The sequence below is a fragment of the Nelumbo nucifera genome, chromosome 3, assembly GCF_055504915.1.
Source record: "Nelumbo nucifera cultivar China Antique chromosome 3, China Antique-T2T, whole genome shotgun sequence".
Lineage (NCBI taxonomy): Eukaryota > Viridiplantae > Streptophyta > Magnoliopsida > Proteales > Nelumbonaceae > Nelumbo > Nelumbo nucifera.
Window position 1 is genome coordinate 22,868,135 of NC_142651.1, and position 24,684 is coordinate 22,892,818.

At 37.3% G+C, this 24,684-nt stretch overlaps 1 protein-coding gene across 3 annotated transcripts; it reads right to left on the bottom strand.

The window, feature by feature from the left end:
• Nucleotides 1-1,028: 1,028 nt before the first annotated feature.
• Nucleotides 1,029-24,368, bottom strand: LOC104601909 (KH domain-containing protein At4g18375-like). Of its 3 annotated transcripts, none has more exons than XM_010265414.3 (8): nt 24,186-24,368; nt 22,658-23,377; nt 7,347-7,787; nt 5,872-6,117; nt 5,459-5,725; nt 1,881-1,936; nt 1,694-1,793; nt 1,029-1,485 (listed from the first exon to the last, which is right to left on the bottom strand). In XM_010265414.3, the coding sequence occupies exons 2-8, from the start codon at nt 23,324-23,326 to the stop codon at nt 1,318-1,320; spliced, it is 1,947 nt and encodes a 648-aa protein (XP_010263716.1). In that variant the 5' UTR covers nt 23,327-23,377; nt 24,186-24,368; the 3' UTR covers nt 1,029-1,317. The 3 variants fall into 3 exon arrangements, 2 of the variants coding, with proteins under 2 accessions (XP_010263716.1, XP_010263719.1); XM_010265417.3 differs by having other exon boundaries at nt 22,658-23,344; nt 24,186-24,361; XR_016083866.1 differs by having other exon boundaries at nt 1,115-1,485; nt 1,881-1,978; nt 24,186-24,363.
• Nucleotides 24,369-24,684: the final 316 nt, after the last annotated feature.

Here is a 24,684-nt window from a genome sequence, read left to right on the forward strand (position 1 = left end):
GAACCGCTCAGGGGTCTGGTTACCGGTTCAAACGATTCGACCGTTCGACCTGAACGGTCGGCCTGTTCTGACAAAAATTAAAAAAAAATTGAAAAACAGTCAAAACCATTTGAACAGTTCAAACAGTTAACCGGCCGGTTCAGCGGTTTGCTGACCAAAATCAACAGTTTTGGAGAAAAGATCGGTTTTAAAGAAAAATGGAATTGGTCAGGTGACCGGTTCCCGTTTTTCCAATCTGACTATCCAGTCCGATCCGGTTTTGAAAACCATGACCAGGGGTGCTTAGGGTTCGGTATCTTCCAAATCGAACCAGTACCACCATTTTTTTTGGAATACTGTGAATCAAAACCAATGATTAATCGATTGATTGGTTGAGATTGTTTCAGTTCTTCAAATATTTAGTTTTTTGTTATTTATAATATACATTATAAACAAAATGGAAACACAGAGAGAGAAAGGGGGGAGCTGATTTTTTACATTTGTTAACTAAAGCCAAATCAGTACCTTCAATTTACAAAAAATACTGAACCAACTGGTTGGATTAACCAGAATTTTTTATTTAGTTTCACTTTGATTTTTCAGTTTTTTATGAGCACCGCTACCATTGTAGTATCTTAATATAAGAACCTGCGGATATTTGAGAATTTACCCAATCAAATCCACTTGTGTATTTTGATAAATTTTCATTGTTTAGTGTACAAGGCATTTAAGTCCAAAGGGATTAAACTCCGGTTCACCATGGTTAAACGGAATTAATTAAATTTAGATCCATTAGCCTTTTATCAACAATGAATCGTGTGTGCAGGACACGGGCACGTAAAGAAAAAGACCCACAAAGCTCTGGCAGGGAATGTGACACGCACCGCATGAAAGTTTAGTTCGACTTCGACCACAATTTATCGCATTGACATGACGACATCCGTGCTATGATGTGATTTAAGATTTTAGATATTTACGGCCACTACTCACTAGCTACCATCCAGGTGAGGTGATTGTAAACAACTCAATTTACTTCCACAAGATTCCAATGAAAAACAAAAAAAATAATAATAATTAAAAAAAGAAGAAAATCTGTACCTCCTGAAAAGTCTGACACTACTAGTTTTAATCCATGTGAGTGAGAAAACGAAGGTTAAAAATTTTTAGTACACCTAAATCATCTTCAAAGTTTGCCGGTTTCCCTGCAATAAATAGTTTGTCGATTTAATGGGAATCCATTTTGTCCACAAATTAGCCTGCTAGCACCCCACAAAGGAATGCCAAGATAACAAGATTACGTTATGGTACAAAAGCACTCCCCTGAAAAACTGAATAACACTATTGATAGGACGCTTGCTGTGCATTGTAGTTTTGTACAGCCGAGGCTATGAAGGCCTGAAGGAGATTCTGTGCCGTGTTCATTTGCTCAGAAGACCCATGGATCTCAACAACGCATTCTGAACCACCCGCCTGAGGATCCTGCAGCTTTACTCTTGCTCCAGAAATCTGGGTTTAAACAAAAGAAAAAAGCAGCCCATCAACAATCTTTGTTAGCCACAACTCCGTCTACAAAATTCTAGTAGTTCAGTTGATACCAGTAATAAAAAAGGGTAACCAGTAGGTCAAACAGTATACAATATGGAGAGAGATTAATGGCAATTTTGAAGAGCTTTCTTACATTTCGAGTATCCTAAGAATTGGATCGAAAATTTACCTCACGAATATTAGAAATGTTGCTTCCACCTGTTCCAATAACAGAACCCACTGCATTGTTTGGAATCTTAACCTCCATAGGGTTGTTAACATTTTGGTATCTGTGAAAACATGGCAATCTAAATCATTACCATATGAAAAGATGATGTCCATTTAAATGAGACTAAAATAGTGAAAAGTTACTGTACCCAGTAGCATTAGGCTGAGATGGATAACTTGGAGCTTCATATTCACCTCCAACACCCTTCGAAATAGTACAATTGTATTTTAGTTGTCATCCATTAATCTTTGTATAAAGAAGAAAAAGTAATCAGTTCATGATTGAACCATAAGAATGCAGCATTTAGATAAACAAACTTATAATTAGTATACATGTGAAATACTGCTTTACAACTTGTAATGTAAAATACCAGACAAAACTAAAACAAAATAAATTTTTGTTTTCCATTAGCATGTATAAAAACCAGCTAAAAATTATGATTTCCAAGCTTTTTCATATGTAAAATATCATTCAGTAGCAACTGTCTGTCTGAGATAACAAATGCCCTGCATATGTAATATTCAACACCTGAAGAAAAGGAGAAAATCTCCTTGATTCCCTTATCAAAAATAAACCACCAGAGAGAAGTCGCCTTACACCCCCATCTTTCTCTGCTCCACATCAAGTCTTTCCACTCCATATTACAGCTAAGATTCCAAATGTGCACATTGTTAGATCACAACCAATGCTGTGAGCAGCTGAGCACTACTAGAGGTACACATGAAGCAAATAATTGCCTCAAACCATACATAACACATGACCAATGAGGGCATTGGTGAAGGGTAGACACTCTTGAAATACAGTCTACAGGCCCAAAACTTCTAAAATATTTGCTGCTACAAATAAGATATATTAATAAATTTGAACCTGTTGTTTTCAATATGGAAACATCATCTTCATGTGCTACAACAGAAAAAAAAAACGAGACGAAATAAATAGATAATAAACAAAAAAGAATGAAAGGCCAAGTTCTCTCTTCTATTCTCTTCATGCAATTTAAGGCCACTTAAACCCCAATCAATTTCTCCACTATTCTTCCTTGATACTCAATAAAATCAAATGATGCTTATTGCAATGGATTCCACACTCTAGAGAGACCTGAAACCAGTAGGACTGAATGAGTTCTTTTGTGGTTGTATATTTGTTAATCTTTTTAAGTCACTTTTTCTCAAAATACCCTATTTCCATCTTTGTTTTCTATTCCCTCCAATCTAGCATAAAAGAAAGATTAGTTTGGTTGTATTCTAGATTTGTAGAATCTTTGCCAGATAGACTATTCTCTTTACAATTTCTGGTTTAACCCATTGTTTGATTTTTCTTTTAGTTTGTTTGAATATCAAAAGGTCTTAAAGAAATGGCTTCAGCCAAAAACCATATAGAAAAATTACAGTTAAATCCATATGGTCATTTGCTGAAGATTGAATTGGCTATTAAAATCCAGAATGATAAACATGAAATGTATTTTTTTATGTTGACAATGTTTACTAAGGATAAGATGGGTCCCATAGATAACCTGCATGGTAGCATAGGACAGAAATTGAACAGCCCAGGAAATATGGAAAGCCATCATGTATTACATTAACAGATTAATATAATAATGTTATGTTATATTTATGCTATTTTATGATTTTATCCACTGTTTTTTCTAATTATTTCAAGGATTACTCCTTAGTATGCCTCCCGGATAACATCTCAGTATCCACTATTTTTTACTATCTACAACCATTAGATGAGAAAAACTGCCTAAAACTCTGTGAACAGTGTGCAATTGAATTACCATTTCCAAAAAAAAGAACATTGTGCAATTGAATATTTGTCTCTTACAGTCAGCCTTATGACATGGTGGCTTCAGTATACAATTGTAGACCCCAGTAGGTATTTTACAAGCTCACATATCTACAAGATCTAGCTTACTAGTACAAATATAAATGAGGTATGGACATTTAAGTTTTTAAAATAAACTATCAATTGAAACTCAGGAGAATGTCTCTTCATATGATCAAGAACAGAAAATAACTTATATTCAAATACAAGGACAAAAGTGTGAGCGCATAAGTCCAAGATTCAGCACATAGAAAAAGAATAACAAGCAGACATGAGATCATGAGTTAGCCACTTTACAGTTTACAGACCAACATTGGTATGTGGAACTACAGCAATGAAAGGAAAATTTTTAAATGGCTGGCTAGGGACATTGAGATGAAATACAGTTGGGTGAAGAGAACTGCTAACTCACATGCTGACAGGTTAGCCAAGCAAGGGGTGAATAGGGATTCTTTGTTTTGGGCTCATTTCTAATTTTGTTTTCTTTTGTAATTTGCTTGTGGGGGAGTTAAGACAGTAACCTCGACGTTCTTGTACTTGAAGTTTCTTAAATTTCAATAAAGTTACTTGCTATTGATAAAAAAAAAAAAGAACTGAACTTCAACAGACAAATAGTTGATCCACTAACTCCCCTTAGCAAGGAACAAGCAACAGGATGAAGAGACAATCATAGAAGTGGGGGGACAAACATCACTATCTCTTTTCACCTGTACCACATCGCATAAATTAATTTTCCCATGAGCTACCCCCAGTAAAAATTTGAATTTTAGGGGCAAGACCAGTGTATTAAAAGTGCAAGGTGAAACACAAGGGGCTCTTCGTGCCCCGAGGCCTGAGGCACAAGGTGAGTAACTTGCCTTTTCTGGAGCAAGGTACAAAATTTTAAAAAAATTAAAAAAAATGCAAGAAAAATCAAAAATAAAAATAATACATAAATTTAAAATATAAAACATATTTAGAGTGAATGTACAAATAATGAAAATCAATGACATATAAAACAGATTCAAACACTCAACAATTCAGGCATGTGAAACTTTCAATCTGTTTATTTCTCTCCCAATTGCATTACTTCAAGTAGCTAATGTGATGTTAAACATCTTGCATTCTTAATTCTTCAAACCACCTATGTGGCAAGTCCAAACAAGTTGATGCAGGGTCCTAAAATCTTTGCATGTACATAAACATTGGTTTTATAATTTTAGTTGTAGTTCCTTATCTTTTAGGACTAGGAATCAAATGTTGTTTGATGAAGAATATCGTATATTAAGAATGATGATAGAACAACATTAGCAAAAGGGCGGTTAGCTTGCAAAGGCACACAATTGGCTGAGGCACAAGGTGCACCAGGCACACCTTTTCAAAGGGGCTGCACCTAGGCCAAGGTGAGGCACACACCTTGAAATGCGCCCCACATTTGCACTTAGGCACACCTTTTCAATCACTGGGTAAGACATAATCACAGCTTTTGCATCCAACAAAACATGTCAAAAGAGTCTCACTCCACACACACACGGGCACACACAGAGCAAAAGGAATCTTTAGAGTTCTTGTCTGAAATGCATTAACAACTGAGAGTAGAACATGAATAAAAGAAGATCAAGTATACACCATAATTGAAGTTTCAGATACTACCTTTCCTGTAATAAAATTTAAAGGATGTCAAACTTTGTGCAAAATCATCCTTGGAGATCATCTAGCAGATCTTTGAATAGTCAATTAATAGAACAGGTTAACTTGACTCGTAAGTGAATGATACCAATATGTAGTATACTAATATGCTTCATGTAAATTTCATAAAATAGCCAGTCTCTCTAGCATTGGATTCTTCAGTAATCAACAGACAGATTATTCTTATTCTAAGTACAAAGCAGAGCTGTATGCAGAATCAGACAAACAAGATACCTTCATGTGTTCATATCCACTAGAACTGCCAGATCCTATCATGCCAGATGGTGGAGGAACTGGTGGACCTGGTGGAACCGGTGGACCAGGTGGGCCTGATGGACCTGTTGGACCTCTTCCTGGGAAGTTCCCTGAGGGACCAAATCCCTGGAAAGGCACTATTGGAGGAGGTTCTGCGGCAGCATTTGAGCCTCGAAGACTTCTGACTCTAAGCCTTGATGCAATCTCTGATAGAGCATCTCTAGCGATGGCAAAACTTCCAGATATCTGTATGATTGAAAAGCAAAACTCATTTAAGAGAACTACAAATCTAAAAGTCTAGAAATAAGGGACAAGTACATTGAGAAAACCAAGCTTAAACCTCAGTGTATGAAAACAAGATGTTATAGAAGGTATGATGCTAACCACATCACCTGGACAAGTTCTTCATCTGCAGATGCACACTTGGGCTTACCATCCTTGGAGTAAACACGTATATCTGCTTGTGTTCGTCTTCTCATCTCAGTAATCACATGACCTCCCTGTCCAAGGAGGCAACCCACCTTACTTGATGGAACAAGTAATCTTGTTGTAATGATACCTTTCTCAGACATTTCACTTGTTTTGCTTTGAAGCTGAAGAATTGCCTCAATGGTTGAAGATCTTGGATTCCATAGAGCCTAGAAGAATTCCAGTACGCAAAGCCATTGACAGTGTATTTGTAATTAGAACAATAGCTAATTTATTATTATTTGAATCCATTAGCACCAGTAGAATAACTATTGTGTTCCAATTGATGCGAAAAGAACATAGTTGTCAAGGCATAGCCTAAGCAGGCCTAGGCACACTTGGTTGGGTACCTTGCCTGAATGCCTTGGCAACAAGGTACCTGCTTAGGCAATAACTGAATAGTGATTAATGAACAACTTTTGTGATTAACTTTTCATTTAAATTTTATCATAGGAGATGGCTGAAATGATGTTCAATTTATGATTGTTTTTAAAATTAGCAAGATTTTATCACAGGGATGAACTTAGAACCGAAACCGACCCAACCCGACTCAAACCGACCAGGTAGGTTTCGGTTTCTATGTCAGGTAACCCGACCGGGTCGGGTCGGTTGGAAAAATCGCAGTAAACCGACCCAACCCAACCCGTGAACAGCCTTAGCAATAAGGCACAGGCCTAGACAACAAAGATCAAAGGTAAGCACACTTATTGTAATATTGTCAATATTCTTACATGTTACTAATATAGTAATATGTGTGTCAATACATTTTATCATATACTATATATGCCAATTCTACTTTGTTTTAAATTTTCACTATTGAAATTTCAAAGATCTAAGAGTTTTCAGAAGAGAAATAGAAAGAAGTATAAAGGAGTTTCTTTTTTTACTCTTCTTCTCTAACATTAAATAAAACAGTTTCTCTGCCCTTGTCCTTTTCTTTTTCTGTTACTTGTTCTCTATCTTACATTTTTATCATATAAAAAATCATAGCCTCCTTTAGTTGCTAATTTGATATTTTTTTGAGGCCAGTTGCTAATTTGATATGAAATTGCTCGGTTAAATACTAATTATATTAGTATTTTTTTAATTGAAATTAATATATTTAGAATACTGTTGTTCTTACATATAATGGTTTACTATGTTTTAAGAGAAAATTGAATGCTCTTAAAAAAGAGAATTGCTATTTTTTCAACTAATATGCATACTAAACCAAGGAAATAACCAAACTTTAGTTTTTTTATTTTATAAAATCCCTATCGCCTAGGCAACACCTATGTACCTGCCTAGGCAACTAGGTGCCCCACTGTCACCCAGAATCACCTAGATGCCTTGACAACCATGGAAAAAAAATATGTGTTTTGACCCTTTGGGAGGGGGGTTTTAGGGTGGGTGGAGTTACCTCAAAAGCAGAGACAACAATTGCACGTTCATCTACATCAGGCATTGTGTCATCAACTTGAATGTTAGCTCCTGTCTCCTGCTGCAACTGTTTTACATTACTGCCACCCTTGCCAATAATCCCACCAATTTTATCAGCTGGGCACAAAATTTTCATAGAAAACTCCTCTGATGCTTCCTCAGAATTTCCAAAACCACCATGCATAAATCCAGACTGGTTTCCATATCCACCACCCCATGGCATTGATGGTGTACCATGGGCACCCTGGTGATGCCACATTGGATTCCCTTGGGGTGCCACGGGACCACCTGGAGGATAAAAACCTGGGCCACCAGAGGATATGGGATAACTTGAAGGAGGATTGTCTTTCCGTGGATTCTGGTGCAAAAGAGTGGAAACTTCATGGAGAGCTCTCTTTGTCACAGTTGATGTTCCGGATATCTGAAAAGTGTCTTCCAAAATTAGAGTTTATTGGGGATGATAAACACAATGCAAGATTCCCCAGAATCAATCTCCCGAAGTCTGTGCATATTGCGTATTTGCAGAATCAAACATCAACCATGACTGAACAAGAAGCAAAACTCAATAAAAAAAAGGCTTCATTATATATAAAGCCCAAGGAATTGTTGTTGTTGCCATCATTATTACTGAAAAGAAAGTATAAAATGGGCCTAATGATGAGAAGCCAAAAGGATAATTACCCAATGTTCGTCCCGGCTATCTTGAGTTTTGGGAGGGGTAAACTGGATATGGTCCTAACCTTTGACATTTTTCACACAAAGTGGCCACTTTAAGACTCAAACCCACATTCTCACACTTGCCAGCCCAAGTTTTCACCATTATACCAAGTAATGGCCCATAATGATAATAAGAAATTATATCTGGTAAATTAAAGCAGGTTTACACATCGAAAGAGGAGGACCTGACCTATTTATTGGTTGTCCATTTGATGAACAAAGCACTTAAAAACAAATGGCCATGGAGATACAAGAAAGATTATACTTGAAAAAGGATAATTGCAAGTATGGTTGTTCAGAGTACAGATTGGAATCGGCCCTAATTGGAACCTTATAAATCAACCATATTGCATTCTCTTCTTAGCCATTCATCTCATTTCAATAAACATATACCAATGTTATGGGGAGAGGAAACAAGTTTTGTTTTGTGAAGGATAGTAGATGTGATAATATCCAATCAAGAGAAATAAAACAAATGTGGTAATAAATCTTTGTTTAAAGTCTTCCCTTATATCTATGGCCTGGCAGTAACAAAGAGAGGGATACCAATCAGAAATGATTGAGGCCACAAGGCTTACGATCTTTTTTTTTTATCATAAACAGCAACTTTTTGTTAATTAGAGGAAAAGAATTTATCAGGGAAGCAAAGGGGAGAGATAAAATCTCTTAATCCTCACCCAAAAAAAAAAAAAAAACAGAAAACAAATACAACACCGCCCAAAATAATCGTTCCCTTCCTTAGCCAGAGCATCTGCAAAGGAATTAGCAGTTCTTTTCACCCATTGAAGCTGAATCACTATTCCCCTAGTTACCCATTCAAACTCCCTTTTCTCATTAGCAAATTCCAAAAGGTTACTAGTCTCCTTTTTGCAGCCACCCAATAACCAGTTTCAAGTCTCCTTCAATATATTTAGGCCTCTCTAGTTGATGCAATCTCTTAAAGAAGTTAATATAAACCACAATTATACAAGAAAAGAATGATATGTAATATTAGTTTAGTCTTTATTTTTCAAACAAATAAAAAGTTTCCAATTAGGCCTCTCTAGTTGATGCAATCTCTTAAAGAAGTTAATATAAACCACAATTATACAAGAAAAGAATGATATGTAATATTAGTTTAGTCTTTATTTTTCAAACAAATAAAAAGTTTCCAATGAAAAAAAAGCAGCTTTGATTATTTAATGTACCCTTTGTTTTTGGCAACTTCATACCAGCACACCACTAATTGGAAAATACCTTAACAGAGTTCCTTAACTACCATCTTTTATATTATGCATTTTGTAAAAGCATAGGCATGCAATCCAGCAGACCCAGTTAAACCCATCCTGAACAAAACCGACCATGTCCAATGACCAACCTGGATTAGAGATCGGCTTCTATCAGGGCAAATCTATGCCCACACCGTTCTAACAGCCTTTCCCAACGTTGTCTTGGGAATATCTCCTCATGAAATAAAGCATACAAATACGGAGATATTCTCAATGCAAGGCAGTAAAGGCTGCTCGAATGGGCTTTGCCCTGACTGAAGCCGAACTCCCTGGGTTACAAGAGAGCAACTCAGCACAAGTTAATAGAGTAGTGTGAGTTTAGACCAGTGGCTAATAGCTGGCCACCTATGCTGAGCAAGGTTCAAAATATCGATACACCCTGATATGCTGGAAGGGGTGCATCAAGACTTTGAACCTTGCACTTTTTTTTCTCAAAATTTGTGTTTGGGCCCATTTTTGTGTTTTAATTATTAAAAAAGTTTCTTCAAAACACCTTTAAATAGGTGAATTGACACCTAAAAGATACGATATGATACACCCGATACAAGGCTATCAAAATTTTGAACTCCAATGTTGAGATGGCATAGTTGTTGAAAATTCAAGAAAAATCACTTGTTAAGAAAAGGGAGGAAAAATATATAAGCAAGACCCATCCCGAATACTAGTGATTTTTACAGCAAAAATCACCCAAACCATTTGAGAAATTCAAAAGAAAGAAGAAAATAGAGTGAAGAAAAAAAAAACAGCTTTCTTAAGCTTGAAGTAATTGAATGTCCTCCTTTTTATCCCCTGAACAGCAGCTACTAATGTTCTTATAAGGGGTTCGGTTTAGGTCGGCAGCCAATAAAACTCTGAAATTACAAAAATACCCCTGTCCCAAAATAGTAAGGAAAACCCAAAAATAAGTTTATCTAATAGATATATACCCTGTAAGACTCTTCCTAAAAATAATAATCCACTAGAAAATATTAATTGATTGAGAAGCAACCTAGGAAATCATTAAAACTAAATTAAAACAAGAAAATAGTTAAATTCAAGCACGAGAATGCTTCATTTCTTGTTCCTTCCAGATTTCTCACATGTTTCTTCATAATTAGGTGCTATAGCCTGCCTCTACATCAGTCCCCTCCACTTGAAGAGGACTCGCCCTTGAGTCTTGTTTGGAGATGGGCAGATAGTACTCAAAGAGATCAACAACATTGAAAGTTCTAGGTATATTCATGGATGCAGTGTTTTAAAAGCGCAAGGCGCAAAAAAGGCACAGGGGTCAAATTGCGTCTGAGGTGCAAGGTGCAAGGCGAGGCACACACCTTTTTGAAGGTAGGCGCAAAAATACAACAAAAATGCTAAAAATTAAAAAAAAGTCAAAAAATTCAATAAAATACCAAAAATTAAAAAAATCAAAAAAAAATATTAAACATAATATTAATAAAAAATATTAACTTAAATTTTAAAATAATGTTTTAAAAAACCTATTATCTAAAATTAAAATACATAAACATAAGATGTAAAGCATATTGAAATGAGAATTTAAAAATAAAATCAAACATATAAAACATTTTCAAGCATGTAAAACCTCTAATCTCTTTTTTTCACTCAATTGCATTACTTCACATAGCTAATGTAATGTAAAATATATTACATTCCTGATTCTACAAGCCGCCTTTGTGCCACGCCCCTCAAGGCAAGCCCAAACAAGTCCACATTAGGTCTAAAATTCTTAGTTTTCACACAAAAAATAATGATTTTATAGTTTTAGTTGCTTTTAAGACATTTTATTAGGATGAATGAATGAACAACATTACCAAATTGGGGGTCCCCAATTTGTGTGAAAACTAAGAGTTTAAGACCTAACATGGACTTGTTTGGGCTTGCCTCGAGGGGCATGGCACGAGGGTCCGAGGGCGGAGCCCTCGGCCAAGCCGTTATGTTAAAAAAAAAAGCAAAAAAGCGCAAAATTTTCAAAAGGCGCACACCTGGGCTGAGGCGCAAGGCGCATCAGGCGTGCACCTTTTGAAAGGGATGTGCCTAGGACCTAGGCAAGGCACATACCCTAAAATGCGCCTCGCCTGTGCGCCTAGGCGTGCCTTTTAAATCACTGCATGGATGTAGGAAGGTCTACAAAATAGGCATTGTTATTAATCTTTTTCACGATCTTGTAGGGTCCAATCTTCTTTGGCTACAACTTGTTGTATTGCTTTGTAGGGAAATGACCCTTCCTCGGAAACACCATTACTTAATCCCCTTCTTGAAAAAATTTTGGCCACCTATGCTGATCAGCTATTGTCTTATACTTGGCATTGGCATCTTCTAGGTATTTCTTGCTCTCTCATGAATAGATATGATCTTGTCAGCAAAGTGCTCTGTTGCAACACTATATCCTAGCAATTCAGGAAGTGGCACCAACATAGTTGTCAAGGCGCCCTTGGAGGCTCACCTCACCTAGTGGCCTAGCAGCTTTGCATACTGTGTAATAAAATACTTTTATATTGTTATTTTTTGATATTATAACTATAAAATAGACATTATTAAAGAAAGTTATTCATTTTTTGTGTTTATAAACTAATTTCTTTTTATTATTTTCTTATTTGTTAGGGTTTAATCAACACAAACATTGCTAACTATTGTATTGAACCCTTAATGACTTCATAATCTGAACCAATAAGTAGGGGAAGAACTTAAAATTTTGTCTAATCAACACATTTCTTCTTCTTTTCCTATAACAAAAATAGGGGTTCCGCCCCTATATTTTTTGAATTTTCTTTCATTTCTTCTTTTTCTTCTCATAAATATTTTGATTTTCTATACTTAAAAATGAAGTTTATAATTTTCTTATGAAAATTATGGATAGTTATTAAAGAAAGTTGGTTATGGAACCTGGGGAACTACCCTAGGATATGTGATTTTTACTTAAAAAAATCCATCGCCTAGGCGCCCACTTAGGCGACTTGGCAACAAGGAGCCCCCTGTCGCCTAGCCTCGCCTCGGCGTCTTGAAAACCATGGGCACCAAGTCTAAAGTATGTCTAGGAGTGCTCCCAAACAATCTCAAATGGAGATTTGCTACTGGATCTGTTCACCATGTTACTATAGGCAAGTTCTACTTGTACAAGAGCTAAATCTCATTGTTTAGGCTTCCCACTAGATAGATTTTGTATCATATTACCGAAAATCCTATTTACCACCTTTGTTTGTCCATCGGTTTGAGGATGACAAGTGATGCTAAATTGTAGCTTAGAGTCAAACCACCGCCCATGGTTTAAAGTATTGATACGCCCCTATGTATCAGCAAAGGCATATCAGTACTAAAAACCATGCACATTTGTTTTTTTTAGTTTTTTTTTTCAAAAAATGGTTTTTAGGGACATTCTTAAGTACGTTTTTTATTAAAAAGAGGGGGTTCCCGAAACACCTGTAAACATGTGTATCGGGACCCAACAATACGATACAATACGCCCAATATGGGGTGTATCGTATCGAAATTTTGACCCTTGCCACCGCCATAAAGTCCTCCAGAAGTGACTATGGAACTTTGTGTCACAATCCAAGGTAATAAACTTTGGAATGCCATGTAGTCTAACCATTCCTCTAAAGAATAGGTTGGCTACATTTGTTGCATCAACTATCTTCCTACAAGGAATAAAATGAGCCATCTTCGAAAAGTGATCCACTACTACAAACACTACAACATGTTGCCTATGAGTTCTAGGCAACTCAAGCACAAAGTCCATGGAAAGATCTTCCCAAGGACCCTCTGGAGTGGGCCATGGCATGCACAACCCCATGTTTTGGGTATGTCTTTTTTTTCATAAATATGTTTTGGGTATGTCCCTTAGACGTCTAGCAAACATAGCAACCTTGTACAAACCCTCAAACATCCCTCCTGAGATGTGGCCAATAATAACACTTCACCATTTCAATGGTCTTGTCTCTGCCCAAATGCCCCCCGTTATGCAATTCTTTAATGATTTTCTCCCTCAAGGATCCTCTAGGAATGTATAATCGAGTTCCTAGAAAAAGAAAACCGTCATGCAAGAAAAACTCACTATGTTGTCCCATTTAGAGTTTTTCCCACTCATCTCCAAGGCAAATTCTGATTTGATGATAACCACTCTTCAAATCAATCTTAGAAAACATTGTCACCCCCATGAAGCATATCTAACACATCATCCAACCAAGGGATCGGAAACCAATATCGAACAATTATTTTATTGATGGCCCTATTATGCACACACCCTCCAACTCCCATCCTTCTTTGGTGTAAATAAGGTTGGAACAACACATGGGCTAGTACTGATTTGCACCATTCCTTAGAAGTCCATCCACTTTCCCATGGAGTATTTCATTCTCCTTAGGACTCATTCTATAATGTGGCAAATTTGGCAAACTAGCCTGTAGAATCAAGTCAGTAGCATGTTGTATTTCCCTCATAGGAGGCAATCTATCAAGTAATTCCTTAGGGAAAACACTTCTATATTCTTCAAATAATGGTTTCATGGCATCAGGTACAGCGGTAGGTGGGGGAACCTTCACCCTTGGCAACAATAGCACATAGCTGCTCAATATCCTTAGATTCCTCCAAGAATCTTTGAGTAAGAAGAAGGATACGACCCTCCACTTAAGAAGCTTTGGGACGTTCCTCCATTCCCAAAGGTGCAAGAACAATTTTTTGTTTATCTATAATGAAAATATAAAGATTATCCTTGTTGCTATGAATGACATCATAATGGAATTGCCAAGGTCTTCTCAAAATAAGGTGACTAACATCAAAAGTAATTCATTAAAATATGCATTACCAATAGAGAAAGCCACCTTGCACTATTTTTTGATAAATAAAAATAAGTTTATTGATTCAAAAGCAACTTTAGAGTGAGTTCATACATCATCCCAACGAGAGGCACGAGCTGCAGCCCCCTCCTTGAGTCTTACAAGTAAACTAGGAAAGAAAAACAATAATCACAACTGAGCCCAAAATAATTCTTCCCTATTTACCCCTTGCTTAGCTAACACATCTGACAAAGTATTTGCTGATCTCCCCACCCATTGTACAGTGACCAACATATTCCTTGTCAACCAACTAAATTTCTTCATTTCATTCTTGTATCGCCACATAGCCTCTTCAGAATTTTTTAACCAACCCACCACACCACTTTGGAATCCCCCTCGATTATTAGGTGTTGTACCCCCAGCTGGTTTGCAAATTGCACCCCTTGTACAGCAGCTAAGAGTTCTGCCCTGATGGAGTTCCCAATTCCCAAGGGACCTGAGTAGAGCAACAAAATCTCTCCCTTCTCATTTCTCAAAGCACCCCCCACTCCGGATAATCCTGGATTACCCATGTTGCTTCCATCAAAGTTCAACTTTATTGAGCCTTCGGGTGGAGGAGACCAGCTTGTAATTGATTTGTCCTTTAAAGATGAGCACCTTGCTACTGCTGACCAATTTCTCCAAAGGTCATTAAAGGAGAATTGATGGAAGATTTCCAAGGTCTTCAGCCAATGTATTGCCCTGTTTAACACACAGTCTTTCAAATCTTGGTTGTTCCTTTCCTTGTCTTGAAAAATTCTGAGATTCCTTTCTTCCCAAAGAGTCCAAGTCAAAGCAGCACGAGCACATCTCCACATAATTCTCCCTATTTTTGTAGGCCAATAAAAGGTAGAATGGTTGAAGAGCATGTGAACTTCTGCTGGTAGACTCCAACTACCCCCAAACAACGAAAGTAGCCAAGCCCAAAGGTCTGCAGAAAAGAGACAAGATACTAGTAGATGGTAACAATCCTCACCGTGAGCTCTACAGAGGATACACCAATTAGGAGAAATACAGAGAAAAGGTCTTCTCTTTTGTAGGTTGTCTAAAGTGTTTACTTTCCCATGGAATACTTCCCAACAAAAAGCCATAATTTTTGGGGGGACCGGCCTGCACCAAATTTCTTTAGACGGAAAGGGTTGGTGAGAAGAAAGTTGAGAGATGGACTTGAAGAAAGAAGCACAAGAGAAGGTTCCAATGGGTCTAGGAGTCTAAACTCTCTTATCTGGCTTGGAGGGATCCAAACAAACCTGATTAAGACAACCAAGCAAAATAGAAAGAGACTCAATTTCAGCATCCCTAAGTCCTCTACGAAACCCAAAATCCCAAGTAGGATCTAAGGGTGTTCCCAAAGGTGAAACAAATTTTGAGACCACCTCTTTTTTGTACAAAGAAATAGAAAAAAGCGAAGGGAACAAGTCCTTTAACGGTGAGTCTCCTACCCAAATATCCTCCCAAAAAAGAACAGAGTTGCCAGAACAAACTTCATACCTGATAAAATTGAGGAATTGAGGAAGGGTGTTGTGAATAGCCTTCCACGGTGCTGCTAGGTTAGCTTGCCTCGATACACCAGCATCCCATCCATTCTCTGACCTCCCATGAATGCTTCCCACCACCTCATGCCACAATCTCTCTCTTTCCAAAGGCCATGTCCACAACCATTTCCCTAACAGAGCTTGATTCTTTCTAATTACCCTCCCAATTCCCAAGCCCCCTGTGAAACCTTTTCTATCTGAATCTTCTTCAACTAACCAGCAATGAAGCGATCGGTGCTAGATCTTGTTGGCAAGCCCAATTGCTCTACAATTGACATGGCAATGACATTCAGTTCTGCCCCACTATCAATAATTAAGTCACACACCATATCTTTTATTCTATATTGTGTCTTGAAGATCTTCTCTTGTGTGTCAAGTATTGGTTGCTTAATTGCATGAAGAAACATTTGACCACACCAAAAGGCCTCTCTTCTTCTGGAAAAGCCCAATGAACATCATCTCCCAAAACCTCTTCTTCAACAATAAGCTCTTCATTTTGAGGTTGAAAGTCTGAATTGTCTTCAACCTGTTCAATCATATTGACTCCTCTCATGCATGGTTATGAGCAAGAGCTAGATGTGAGACCAATAACCAGTTCCCTCACACCTATAGCATTTATTCCCTGTAAGGAAATGCATAGGGGTTGTTATTTCTAGGTTGATTCTGTTGTCTTTGACGCTAAATCGGTTGCCCTCTAGGCTAGTTCTTTTGTTGGAAAGTGTTATGGAATGGGGCAATGGGCATTCCAACCTTAAGAGCATTCACAAGAGAGTGTTAGTTCTCCCTAACAACCTCTTTCCCCTTCTCAACCATAGCCTCAACCCCTTTCAGCATTCACAAATCTTAGGCTGCAATTCTTTCTTGTATGATTGATTTGAGACCCTCAATAAACCGAACAGCCTTTTGTGATGAAGTTTCAGCCAACTCATTATGAACTGAAAGCCTGAAAAATTCAGATGCGTATTCCCTAATCCCACATGTACCTCACACACAACATTGGTATTGTTGGAAGTTGGAACAAGTATTGGTCATAACCACATCGAAGGAATTGAGCCCGAAGTAACTGTTTCATTCTTAGCCATGTCCTAATAGGTTGTTTTCCAGCTCTAATTCTCTCCACCAGAACTTGATCCCACCAAGCAGCAGCTCCCCCTTTCAGCTTATAACTTATAAGACACCAATTTCACCTTCTTATTTTCTGTTGTCTCAGCAAAATCAAAGAATTTATCCACCTCACGAATCCAATCTAGGAAATCTTCATCATGCAATTGTCAATGAAAGTTGGCAATCAATCTTCATCTTGTAATCCCTATCACCATGATTTCTTCTTCTAGGAGGCTGTCTAGCATCAATTGGCCTTTCCATAACTAAGGCGGTGTTTGATAAATCTGAAATCTGAAATGTTAAAAAGATATTATGTGTCTGAAATCTGAAAAGCAGAACAGGTGTTTTTTGTACTTTTTAGATGCTCTGAATAGTTAAGTTTGTTTGTGTTGGATCAATCCTTCAACATCTAAAATTCCCTGATTTTACAATTTTGCCCCTAGAACATAATTGGTAATTTTGAGTTCAATTTGCACTATTTCATAAAAAATAATTTATGAAATTCAAAATAATATTGAAATTTAAGAATAAATAATAAATTATTAACTATTAATAAAATAAACGATGGGAACTTCATCAGGCGAGCCTCTCCTTCCGGAAGCTGAATCCAAGGAGATCAATGGGCAACTTCATCAAGCCAACAATGAATGAAGATGACAGAGCAATGCAAGCAACAACTAATAGTACCGAAGAAATCAAAGAAGAGCTGAGCGTAATCTTTTCTCAACCAAGAATCAAAGCTCACAAAAGAGAAATATATGGAAAGAAAGCTTCCAACAAGCAAAGGCCGATAAGCAATCCTCTGAATGTGAGGAAACAGGGGACTTCACTAGTATTTCTTGTACATCCTCCACTCTTTCTTGAATCAAATACAAAGAAGATCACAAAAATCCGAGGATCGTGACACAACAAAAAAACACCACGACAATAGCCAAAAAGGAGAGATGCCTTGATTCTTTGAAAGCTTGGAATCGTTGTCTCCAAGTCCAAATTCCTCTCTTGCAGTCAAAAAACAACCCAGATTCGTTTTTCTGCAACGAATTGTCAAAAACACGTCCTTTTTGCCATGAGCACACCTCCTGTGTTATATTTCCCCCCACCGATAAAACATCAATTAATCTGCCATTAAAGGACTTTCTGCTTAGGGATGGCGATTTTCCCCATCCCCAACGGGGACCCAACTTCCCCGACCCGATGAGGCTGGGGATGGGGATTGTTTTGGCGAGACAGGGATGGGAACGGGGTTGGGGATTAATAGGAATCCCTGGTCGGGGTCGGGGATTGAGGTCCCCGCCCCACCCCGCCCCGATCAGCCAACCCCAATTATATGTGTGTATTAAATGTTATTTATATTAAATATACTATTATATTATATATATATATATATATCAAAACATTATTTATAATTTAAAAGTTTTATTTATTTTAAGTAAATTTATTTTAAAAAAAAATAATGTTATCTGAAAACATTTTGGGGATTCGGGTCCCCATCGGGGATTGGGGATGGAGGACAAATTTTATCCCCAACAGGGATCGGGGACGGGGACGGGGGCGGGGGCGGGGGCGGGGGCGGGGGTTAATTTCAGAATCGGGGTCGGGGACGGGGTATATGATCCCCGCCCCGTTGCCATTCCTACTTCCGCTTCAACCCTTTGTCAAAACATTGTTCATTGTACCCAGAAATCACAACTTTTCCCTACTTGCAGAACAAACTTATGACAGTTTTTGTGGATCAATCCCCTCTGTCCAACCGGCCCCTCTCACCGTTTTCAAAATCAGTTTGGATTGTTAAGAGTACAGGCTCTCATTTGGTGAGAGAGCTTGGTGTTCTAAATGAAGATGATGAAGCGGCCAATGATGTAGTTAGCAAAGACACCCAGACTAGAGGATTTGGTCAGAGCAGCCTACGAGTTCCCTCCGGGCGGATCTGCAGATCTGTGAAGCAGAGGATGCAGAGAACATCGAGAGAGGGGGGAGAGAGAGAGAGAAGCTTGCCGCCAATGGTTCACCATTGCGCCAATGGAGAAAATGGAAGTTCAAATCCATTTTTTCAAGTCAAATGAGGCGCAAAGAGTGGGTATTTTTGTCTTTCGATGTGATCTGAAACTCATCTGAAAATGAAAGTCAGTGCCCCAACTCTTACAGATTCAGATCTGAAAACAAATTTCAGACCAATCTTCAGACGCAACACCAAACAAGTCTGGTGTCTGAAAAGCAAGTTTTTCAGACACCAAGCCTCTGTAAAGCGTTATCAAACGCCACCTAAAATACAGTGGTGGTTCTTGGGGCTAACCACCACTTGTGGTTGAAACTGATTCCCAAGGTTAACTCTCCTTGCTGATACAACAGGAAAACCCCTAGGTTCTTCTTGGTTTAAGGCTGTACTAGGCAGCTGAAGATTAGTCCTAGTGATTGCTTCAGTCAACTACCTAATAGCAACTTCTAAACCTTCAAAGGATGCAGCTTGTCGCTGTTGTAACTCTCTGATGGTTGAATCTCAGATCCATTACTAGAAGCATTGTTGTGGGCCATGTCTGAGAAAAAACTCAAGCTCGGGCACCACACTACCACCTAATGTAGGAGAACAGGTCCAGCAGATCTGTTCTAGTTATTTTAACGGCAAAAGTCACCCAAACTGTTTGAGAAATTTGAAAAACAAAAAGAAGAAAATAGAGTGAAGAAAAAAAACAGCTTTCTTAAGCTTTAAGTAATTGAATATCCTCCTTTTTCTCCCCTGAACAGCAGCTAATAATGTTCTATATAGGGGTTCTGTTTAGGTCAGCGGCCAATAAAACTCTGAAATTACAAAAATACCCATGTCCCAAAATAATAAGGAAAACCCAAAAATAACCTTATCTAATAGCTATATACCCTGTAAGACTCTTCCTAACAAGAATAATCCACACGAGAAATCATTAATTGACTTAAAAACAACCTAGGAAATCATCAAAGCAAAATTAAAACAAGAAAATAGCTAAATTCAAGCACGAGAATGCTTCACTGTCTTGTTCCTTCTAGATTTGTCATATGTTTATTCATAAAAAGGTGCTGCAGCCTCTACATCAGGTTCAGGTTGGATTTGGTTAACCCAGCCCAAGTAGCAGCCCTAACTATGGCGACCTAATCGCTCTCTAGAGGGTATGTAGCACCCAGCTCCTCTAGGAGTCCAGCCACTTCCTCCACCAAACCCCTGCCACTCCTCATACCTTTTGGAGGTTAGACTATTGTCTCTAGGGGTGAGCAACTGAGCATTATTCGGTTAAAACCAAAATACCAAACCGAAAATTTTGGTTTCGGTTTTTCGGTTTTTGGATAATTCGGTTTTTAGGAATCTCGGTTTTCAGAGTTAGAAATTCAGTTAACTGAAAAAACCAAATTAACTGAAATTCATTATATAATATACAATATATAATATGCTATATATTTATATATTTATATATTAATATATTATATATAATGTATTATAATGAAATTCAATTTCATAATATATATTATAGGTTATAATATACAATATTATATATATATATTAAACTCGGTTTTTAACTGAAATAACCAAACCAAAAATTTCAGTTTTCTTGTAATTCGGTTTCGATTTGTTTTCATTCTTTATTTCAGCTTTTAAAATTTTTGTTTATTCAGTTTGGTTTTTAACCGAATAAACTGAATGCTCACCCCTAATTGCCTCTGCCATATCCATGTTCTTTCACCTTTCTCTATTTTGTATACCATAATCCTATAATGCTCCAGCACAAATATTTGAAGCAGCAACATAAATATAACAAAATGTAGGCATATCCTATAATAATTCAAATTATTAGAGATATAAATAAACAAATAAAGCTTTAAAATGATTTTGCGCTTGACTAACCTGACTAGGCATTAATTGACAAGTCAACCTAGTCCATGCTTAGCAATGTTCAAAAAACTAGACTGGGCATAGAACTGAAAAAGGGAAGGTTCACAGGTCAGAGATTCAGTCAAGGTCAAATTGGGTCACATAAATACCATATATAAGATATTTTGCAAACGATATCACACTTGAATGTGATGAATAGATGGCTAGTTCCTTAATTTTTAAAGCAAATGACCTGGGTTTAAGCCTCTCAACTCATATTTTCTTTAGAATACATGTATATTCAAGCAATGTATACATAAATAGGTATAAATGAATACAGATAAAAAAAAATGGATTAATGGTAACAAGACAATACACATAAATAAAGAATCATAGGTTCAAGTCTTGCCATTAGCATTTTGAAATTTCCATTCATTTAATGACCAGTGTTTTAAAAGTGTAAGGCGCAAAAAAGGCGCAAGGGCCAATTTGTGCCACCCAGTGTTTTAGCTTTTTCTACAAAAAAAAAACTAAAAAATCAAAAATAAAGTCAGAAAATTCAAAAAAAATGCCAAAATAATTCAAAAAATATTAAACATAATGTTAGTGACCGAGACAGTTTATCCGGTCCAACCAGTCAGTCTATTCCAGTTTCTCTAGGCACTAATGCTTAGTCATCCTAGGCAACCGCATCATTGAGTATCCACCACCTAGTTAGTAATGCAGTCAATCTATCCCTCAAATAACTAGTCAACACTCTGATAACACTGGGAAAAAAATCATAGGAAATTGTAAACCATGTGAAATTCTATCCACTGATATTGTGCAGTGATGCAAAAATAGAATTCCAGAAAGAAAAGAGTCCATGGAGAAACAAAATAGTTTTCCGATTCCTACACCAATTTCAGAACCTGGTTTGTAATATCAGCAAGATTTGGCAAAATTTCCCCAAAATCTCTCCATTTTTCCAGGGGCAATGAGAAATATTCCAAGAATCTTTTCCTCCTACCATCCCCAATACATTGCCAATATATTGGTGATATTCAATTTCCAGCCATAGACTATACTTTTAAGTTAAAAACTTTAGAATGTCCAAACTTTCTGATATTTCATTAAAATCATCAAATTTTTTTGAAAATCTTTTCCTAAAAGAATAAATCGGGATTTGAGATTGAATAAATGCCCCTATTTTCCCTGCTAAGTTATGCTTTTGATATAGATGGTGTACCTTCTCAGCATCAATAACTTCATCCCCAGGGAAAGAGATATTCAGAATCTGATCTTTATGTGCACTAGCATGTGGTCTCATTTCAATAAGATATTTGGGTGTCAATAGATTATCCCCAAAACTTGTCAGTTTCCAATGTTTGTTGATTCTTGGCCTGTGAAAAGATTCAGCAAAATATACTATGGAACCAATCTGACTTTTATATCACCTTTGATGACCCAAATGGTGAATAGTTGACAATACTTGTCATGTCAACTCTCCATGTGGAAGAAAAACCACATGCAAAGCCTGTGATTTACAGAATAGAATACAGCATACCTTCATCCTTTAAACATAATGTTAAGTTAATGGGTGAAATACTAATTGCACTAATTTTCTTCTAATGGGCAAAAAAGCAATACCACAATTTCATCAAAGGTTCATGAGATTATCATATACAGCTATGTATCAAGCAGAACAAACCCAGACAATTGACAATAAACTACAGAACAACAACCTGCAGGCAATTCACCCACAGGCATGCCTACACGGTTATATCAAACAATGTTCTTCAAGAATTTACAACGCAAGGCCTTGGAATTGGGGGTGATGCTAGTATAGAATTATGCCTCAATATAATATCATATAGGAACATACTTTAATCTGAAAAAGGCATCTAGGTCATCATACCATAAATTAAAAAATAAAAAACAAAAAGAAGATTCAAAAAAAATGGTGGTCTTCATAAATCAAGTCAAAACACCAAAACCACACAAGATAAATGAAAGAAAACCACGAAGCATGTCCGCAAAAACATTACCTGCACTAGTTCATCAGTGCTCATAGCGCAAGCTGGGAGGTGGTCTGCAGGAAGGATACGGATATTGGCATTAGTATCAGTTCTCAATTTTTGAATGATGGTTCCACCTTTGCCTAGAAGACATCCAACTTGATTGTTTGGAACAAGAAGGCGCGCAGTGACTACATCATTTTCATTATTATCTTCAAATGTGGCACCACCAAATAGCTCATCCTCCTCACATATCCTTTCATGAACTTTCAAGAGAGCATCCTGGGCGGGACAATGTGGCTGCATGAGCTCATATTCTTTCTCAGTGAGAACATCATCATCATCATCCTCCTCCTCCTCCTCAGTATCTTCATTAGTATTATATCTTCTAGGCTTTCTTGTAGCAGAGCTAGAAATGATTATTACTCTCTCATCTGAGCCAGGAACAGATTCAGCAACCCTAATTTTTGCACGAGTCTCATCTCTCAGGGCATTGATTATGCTACCACCTTTTCCAATAACACCACCAATCTTTCTACTTGGACAAAGAATACGAAAGACAGTGTCTGCAGCACCAATATTTTGGTCATAGTTGATATTTTGGTTAAAATTCTGTCTTTTTCCTTTTTTATTGCCCTTTTTCTTTTTAAATTGGGCATGAGGACGTTTCTTGAAAGATCCTGACTTGTTTCTGTCCATCTTGTTGTAGAGGAAATCCTAGAATTCACAATATCTGAGCAGGATCAAAGTCTGAGAAGAAGCAAAAAGGACATGATATTCAGCAAAACTGAAAATCAATTTAGAATTCACCAATAAACTTGATCACCCAAACTCATCTAATTCATCAAAAACATGTATATTTTTGACATTCATTACACACCTCAACGAAGAACTATGCTTTCAAAATAATCCAAAAAATATAAGTATCTATACATGTCGAACAAAAAGACAAGCAAAATGGGCACTCTATCAAAATTAGAAGAATTTGGATTATAAAATCTAAGATAGAACAATTCAGCAACCAATATCACCAAAGCAAGTCACATTAATGAAAAAAGCACTGGAAGGTTACCATACGATTCCATAAGAGGAAGTAAAGAGAGCATACAAGTGTCTACGTTCGTATACAAGCCCTACGGTTTCTAAAGTTGACAGAAAATGCTAAAAGGATAGGCTGCTATTATACCGAAACCTGTGAAAATGAAAGACAAGGAAAATACGCTATCTCGTCTGCTAAAGAAGAAATACAGTTTATAACTAGTAGTAATAAATTATCTTATGTAAAAGCTCTTCATTTATCCTTGTCATTCCTTCCCGTGTAATGTTTTAATGAGGTGAAACTAGGATTAAACCACGGAATAAAGAACTACGACACAGAGCAATACTCAATTGAGCTTCAATGGAATATCCCTCTTTCACCCATTTAATCCTCCATAAGCATTAAAAATGAAAATTAAAATTTCTCGTTAACCATGAAGCGAACTCTTTTCGGATAAAGAGCTAAAATATTTCACGAAAGCTAGGAAGGAGAAGAAAAGAGAGAGAGAAAGAAACATACCGGAAAATTGGAGAAGATTTAGTCGCCGGGAACCATAGACAGAGAGAAAAGAAACGCACCTCGCCACCTCCCCACTCACAGTCGCTCTCCGTCTGTGAGAAGCATTTAGGGCTTCGGCATTCAGGGCCTTTGCCTTTCCACTCCACTTGTGTTGTGGATCGTGGGAGAGAGTCATCGTAGGTAGACCCCTAGAACGGTCTGCTTTAGAGTGTCCACACCACACGTAGATTCTGTGAGACTGAGAATACAGGATTATCGAACCCACTCCTGATCTGCTCTACTAAATGGTCTATCGCTCGTTACTTATTCCAATCCAATGGATTTTGAAAGTGGCCCAGCTCAAGGAACCAAAAGAGGCATTCGGGTCTGTAGAAGTAGAACCATGGAGGGAAAGTATTATAGGATCGAGAAGACGAGAATCACTTACCTTTTTAAACCTCTGATCCGTCGCGGGATTTTATTCTTGTCCGTAAGCCAAAATCGTGGGCCTGGAGTGGAG

Bases quoted from the DNA above. Each gene is read 5' to 3' on its own strand.
- LOC104601909 (XM_010265414.3), bottom strand. From the start codon at position 23,326: ATGGACAGAAACAAGTCAGGATCTTTCAAGAAACGTCCTCATGCCCAA. The intron at 7,788-22,657 runs GTAATGTTTTTG...GACACTTTTCAG, and splicing joins GCACTGATGAACTAGTGCAG to ATATCCGGAACATCAACTGT. The intron at 1,937-5,458 runs GTATCTTGTTTG...ACTATTTCGAAG, and splicing joins GTGGATATGAACACATGAAG to GGTGTTGGAGGTGAATATGA.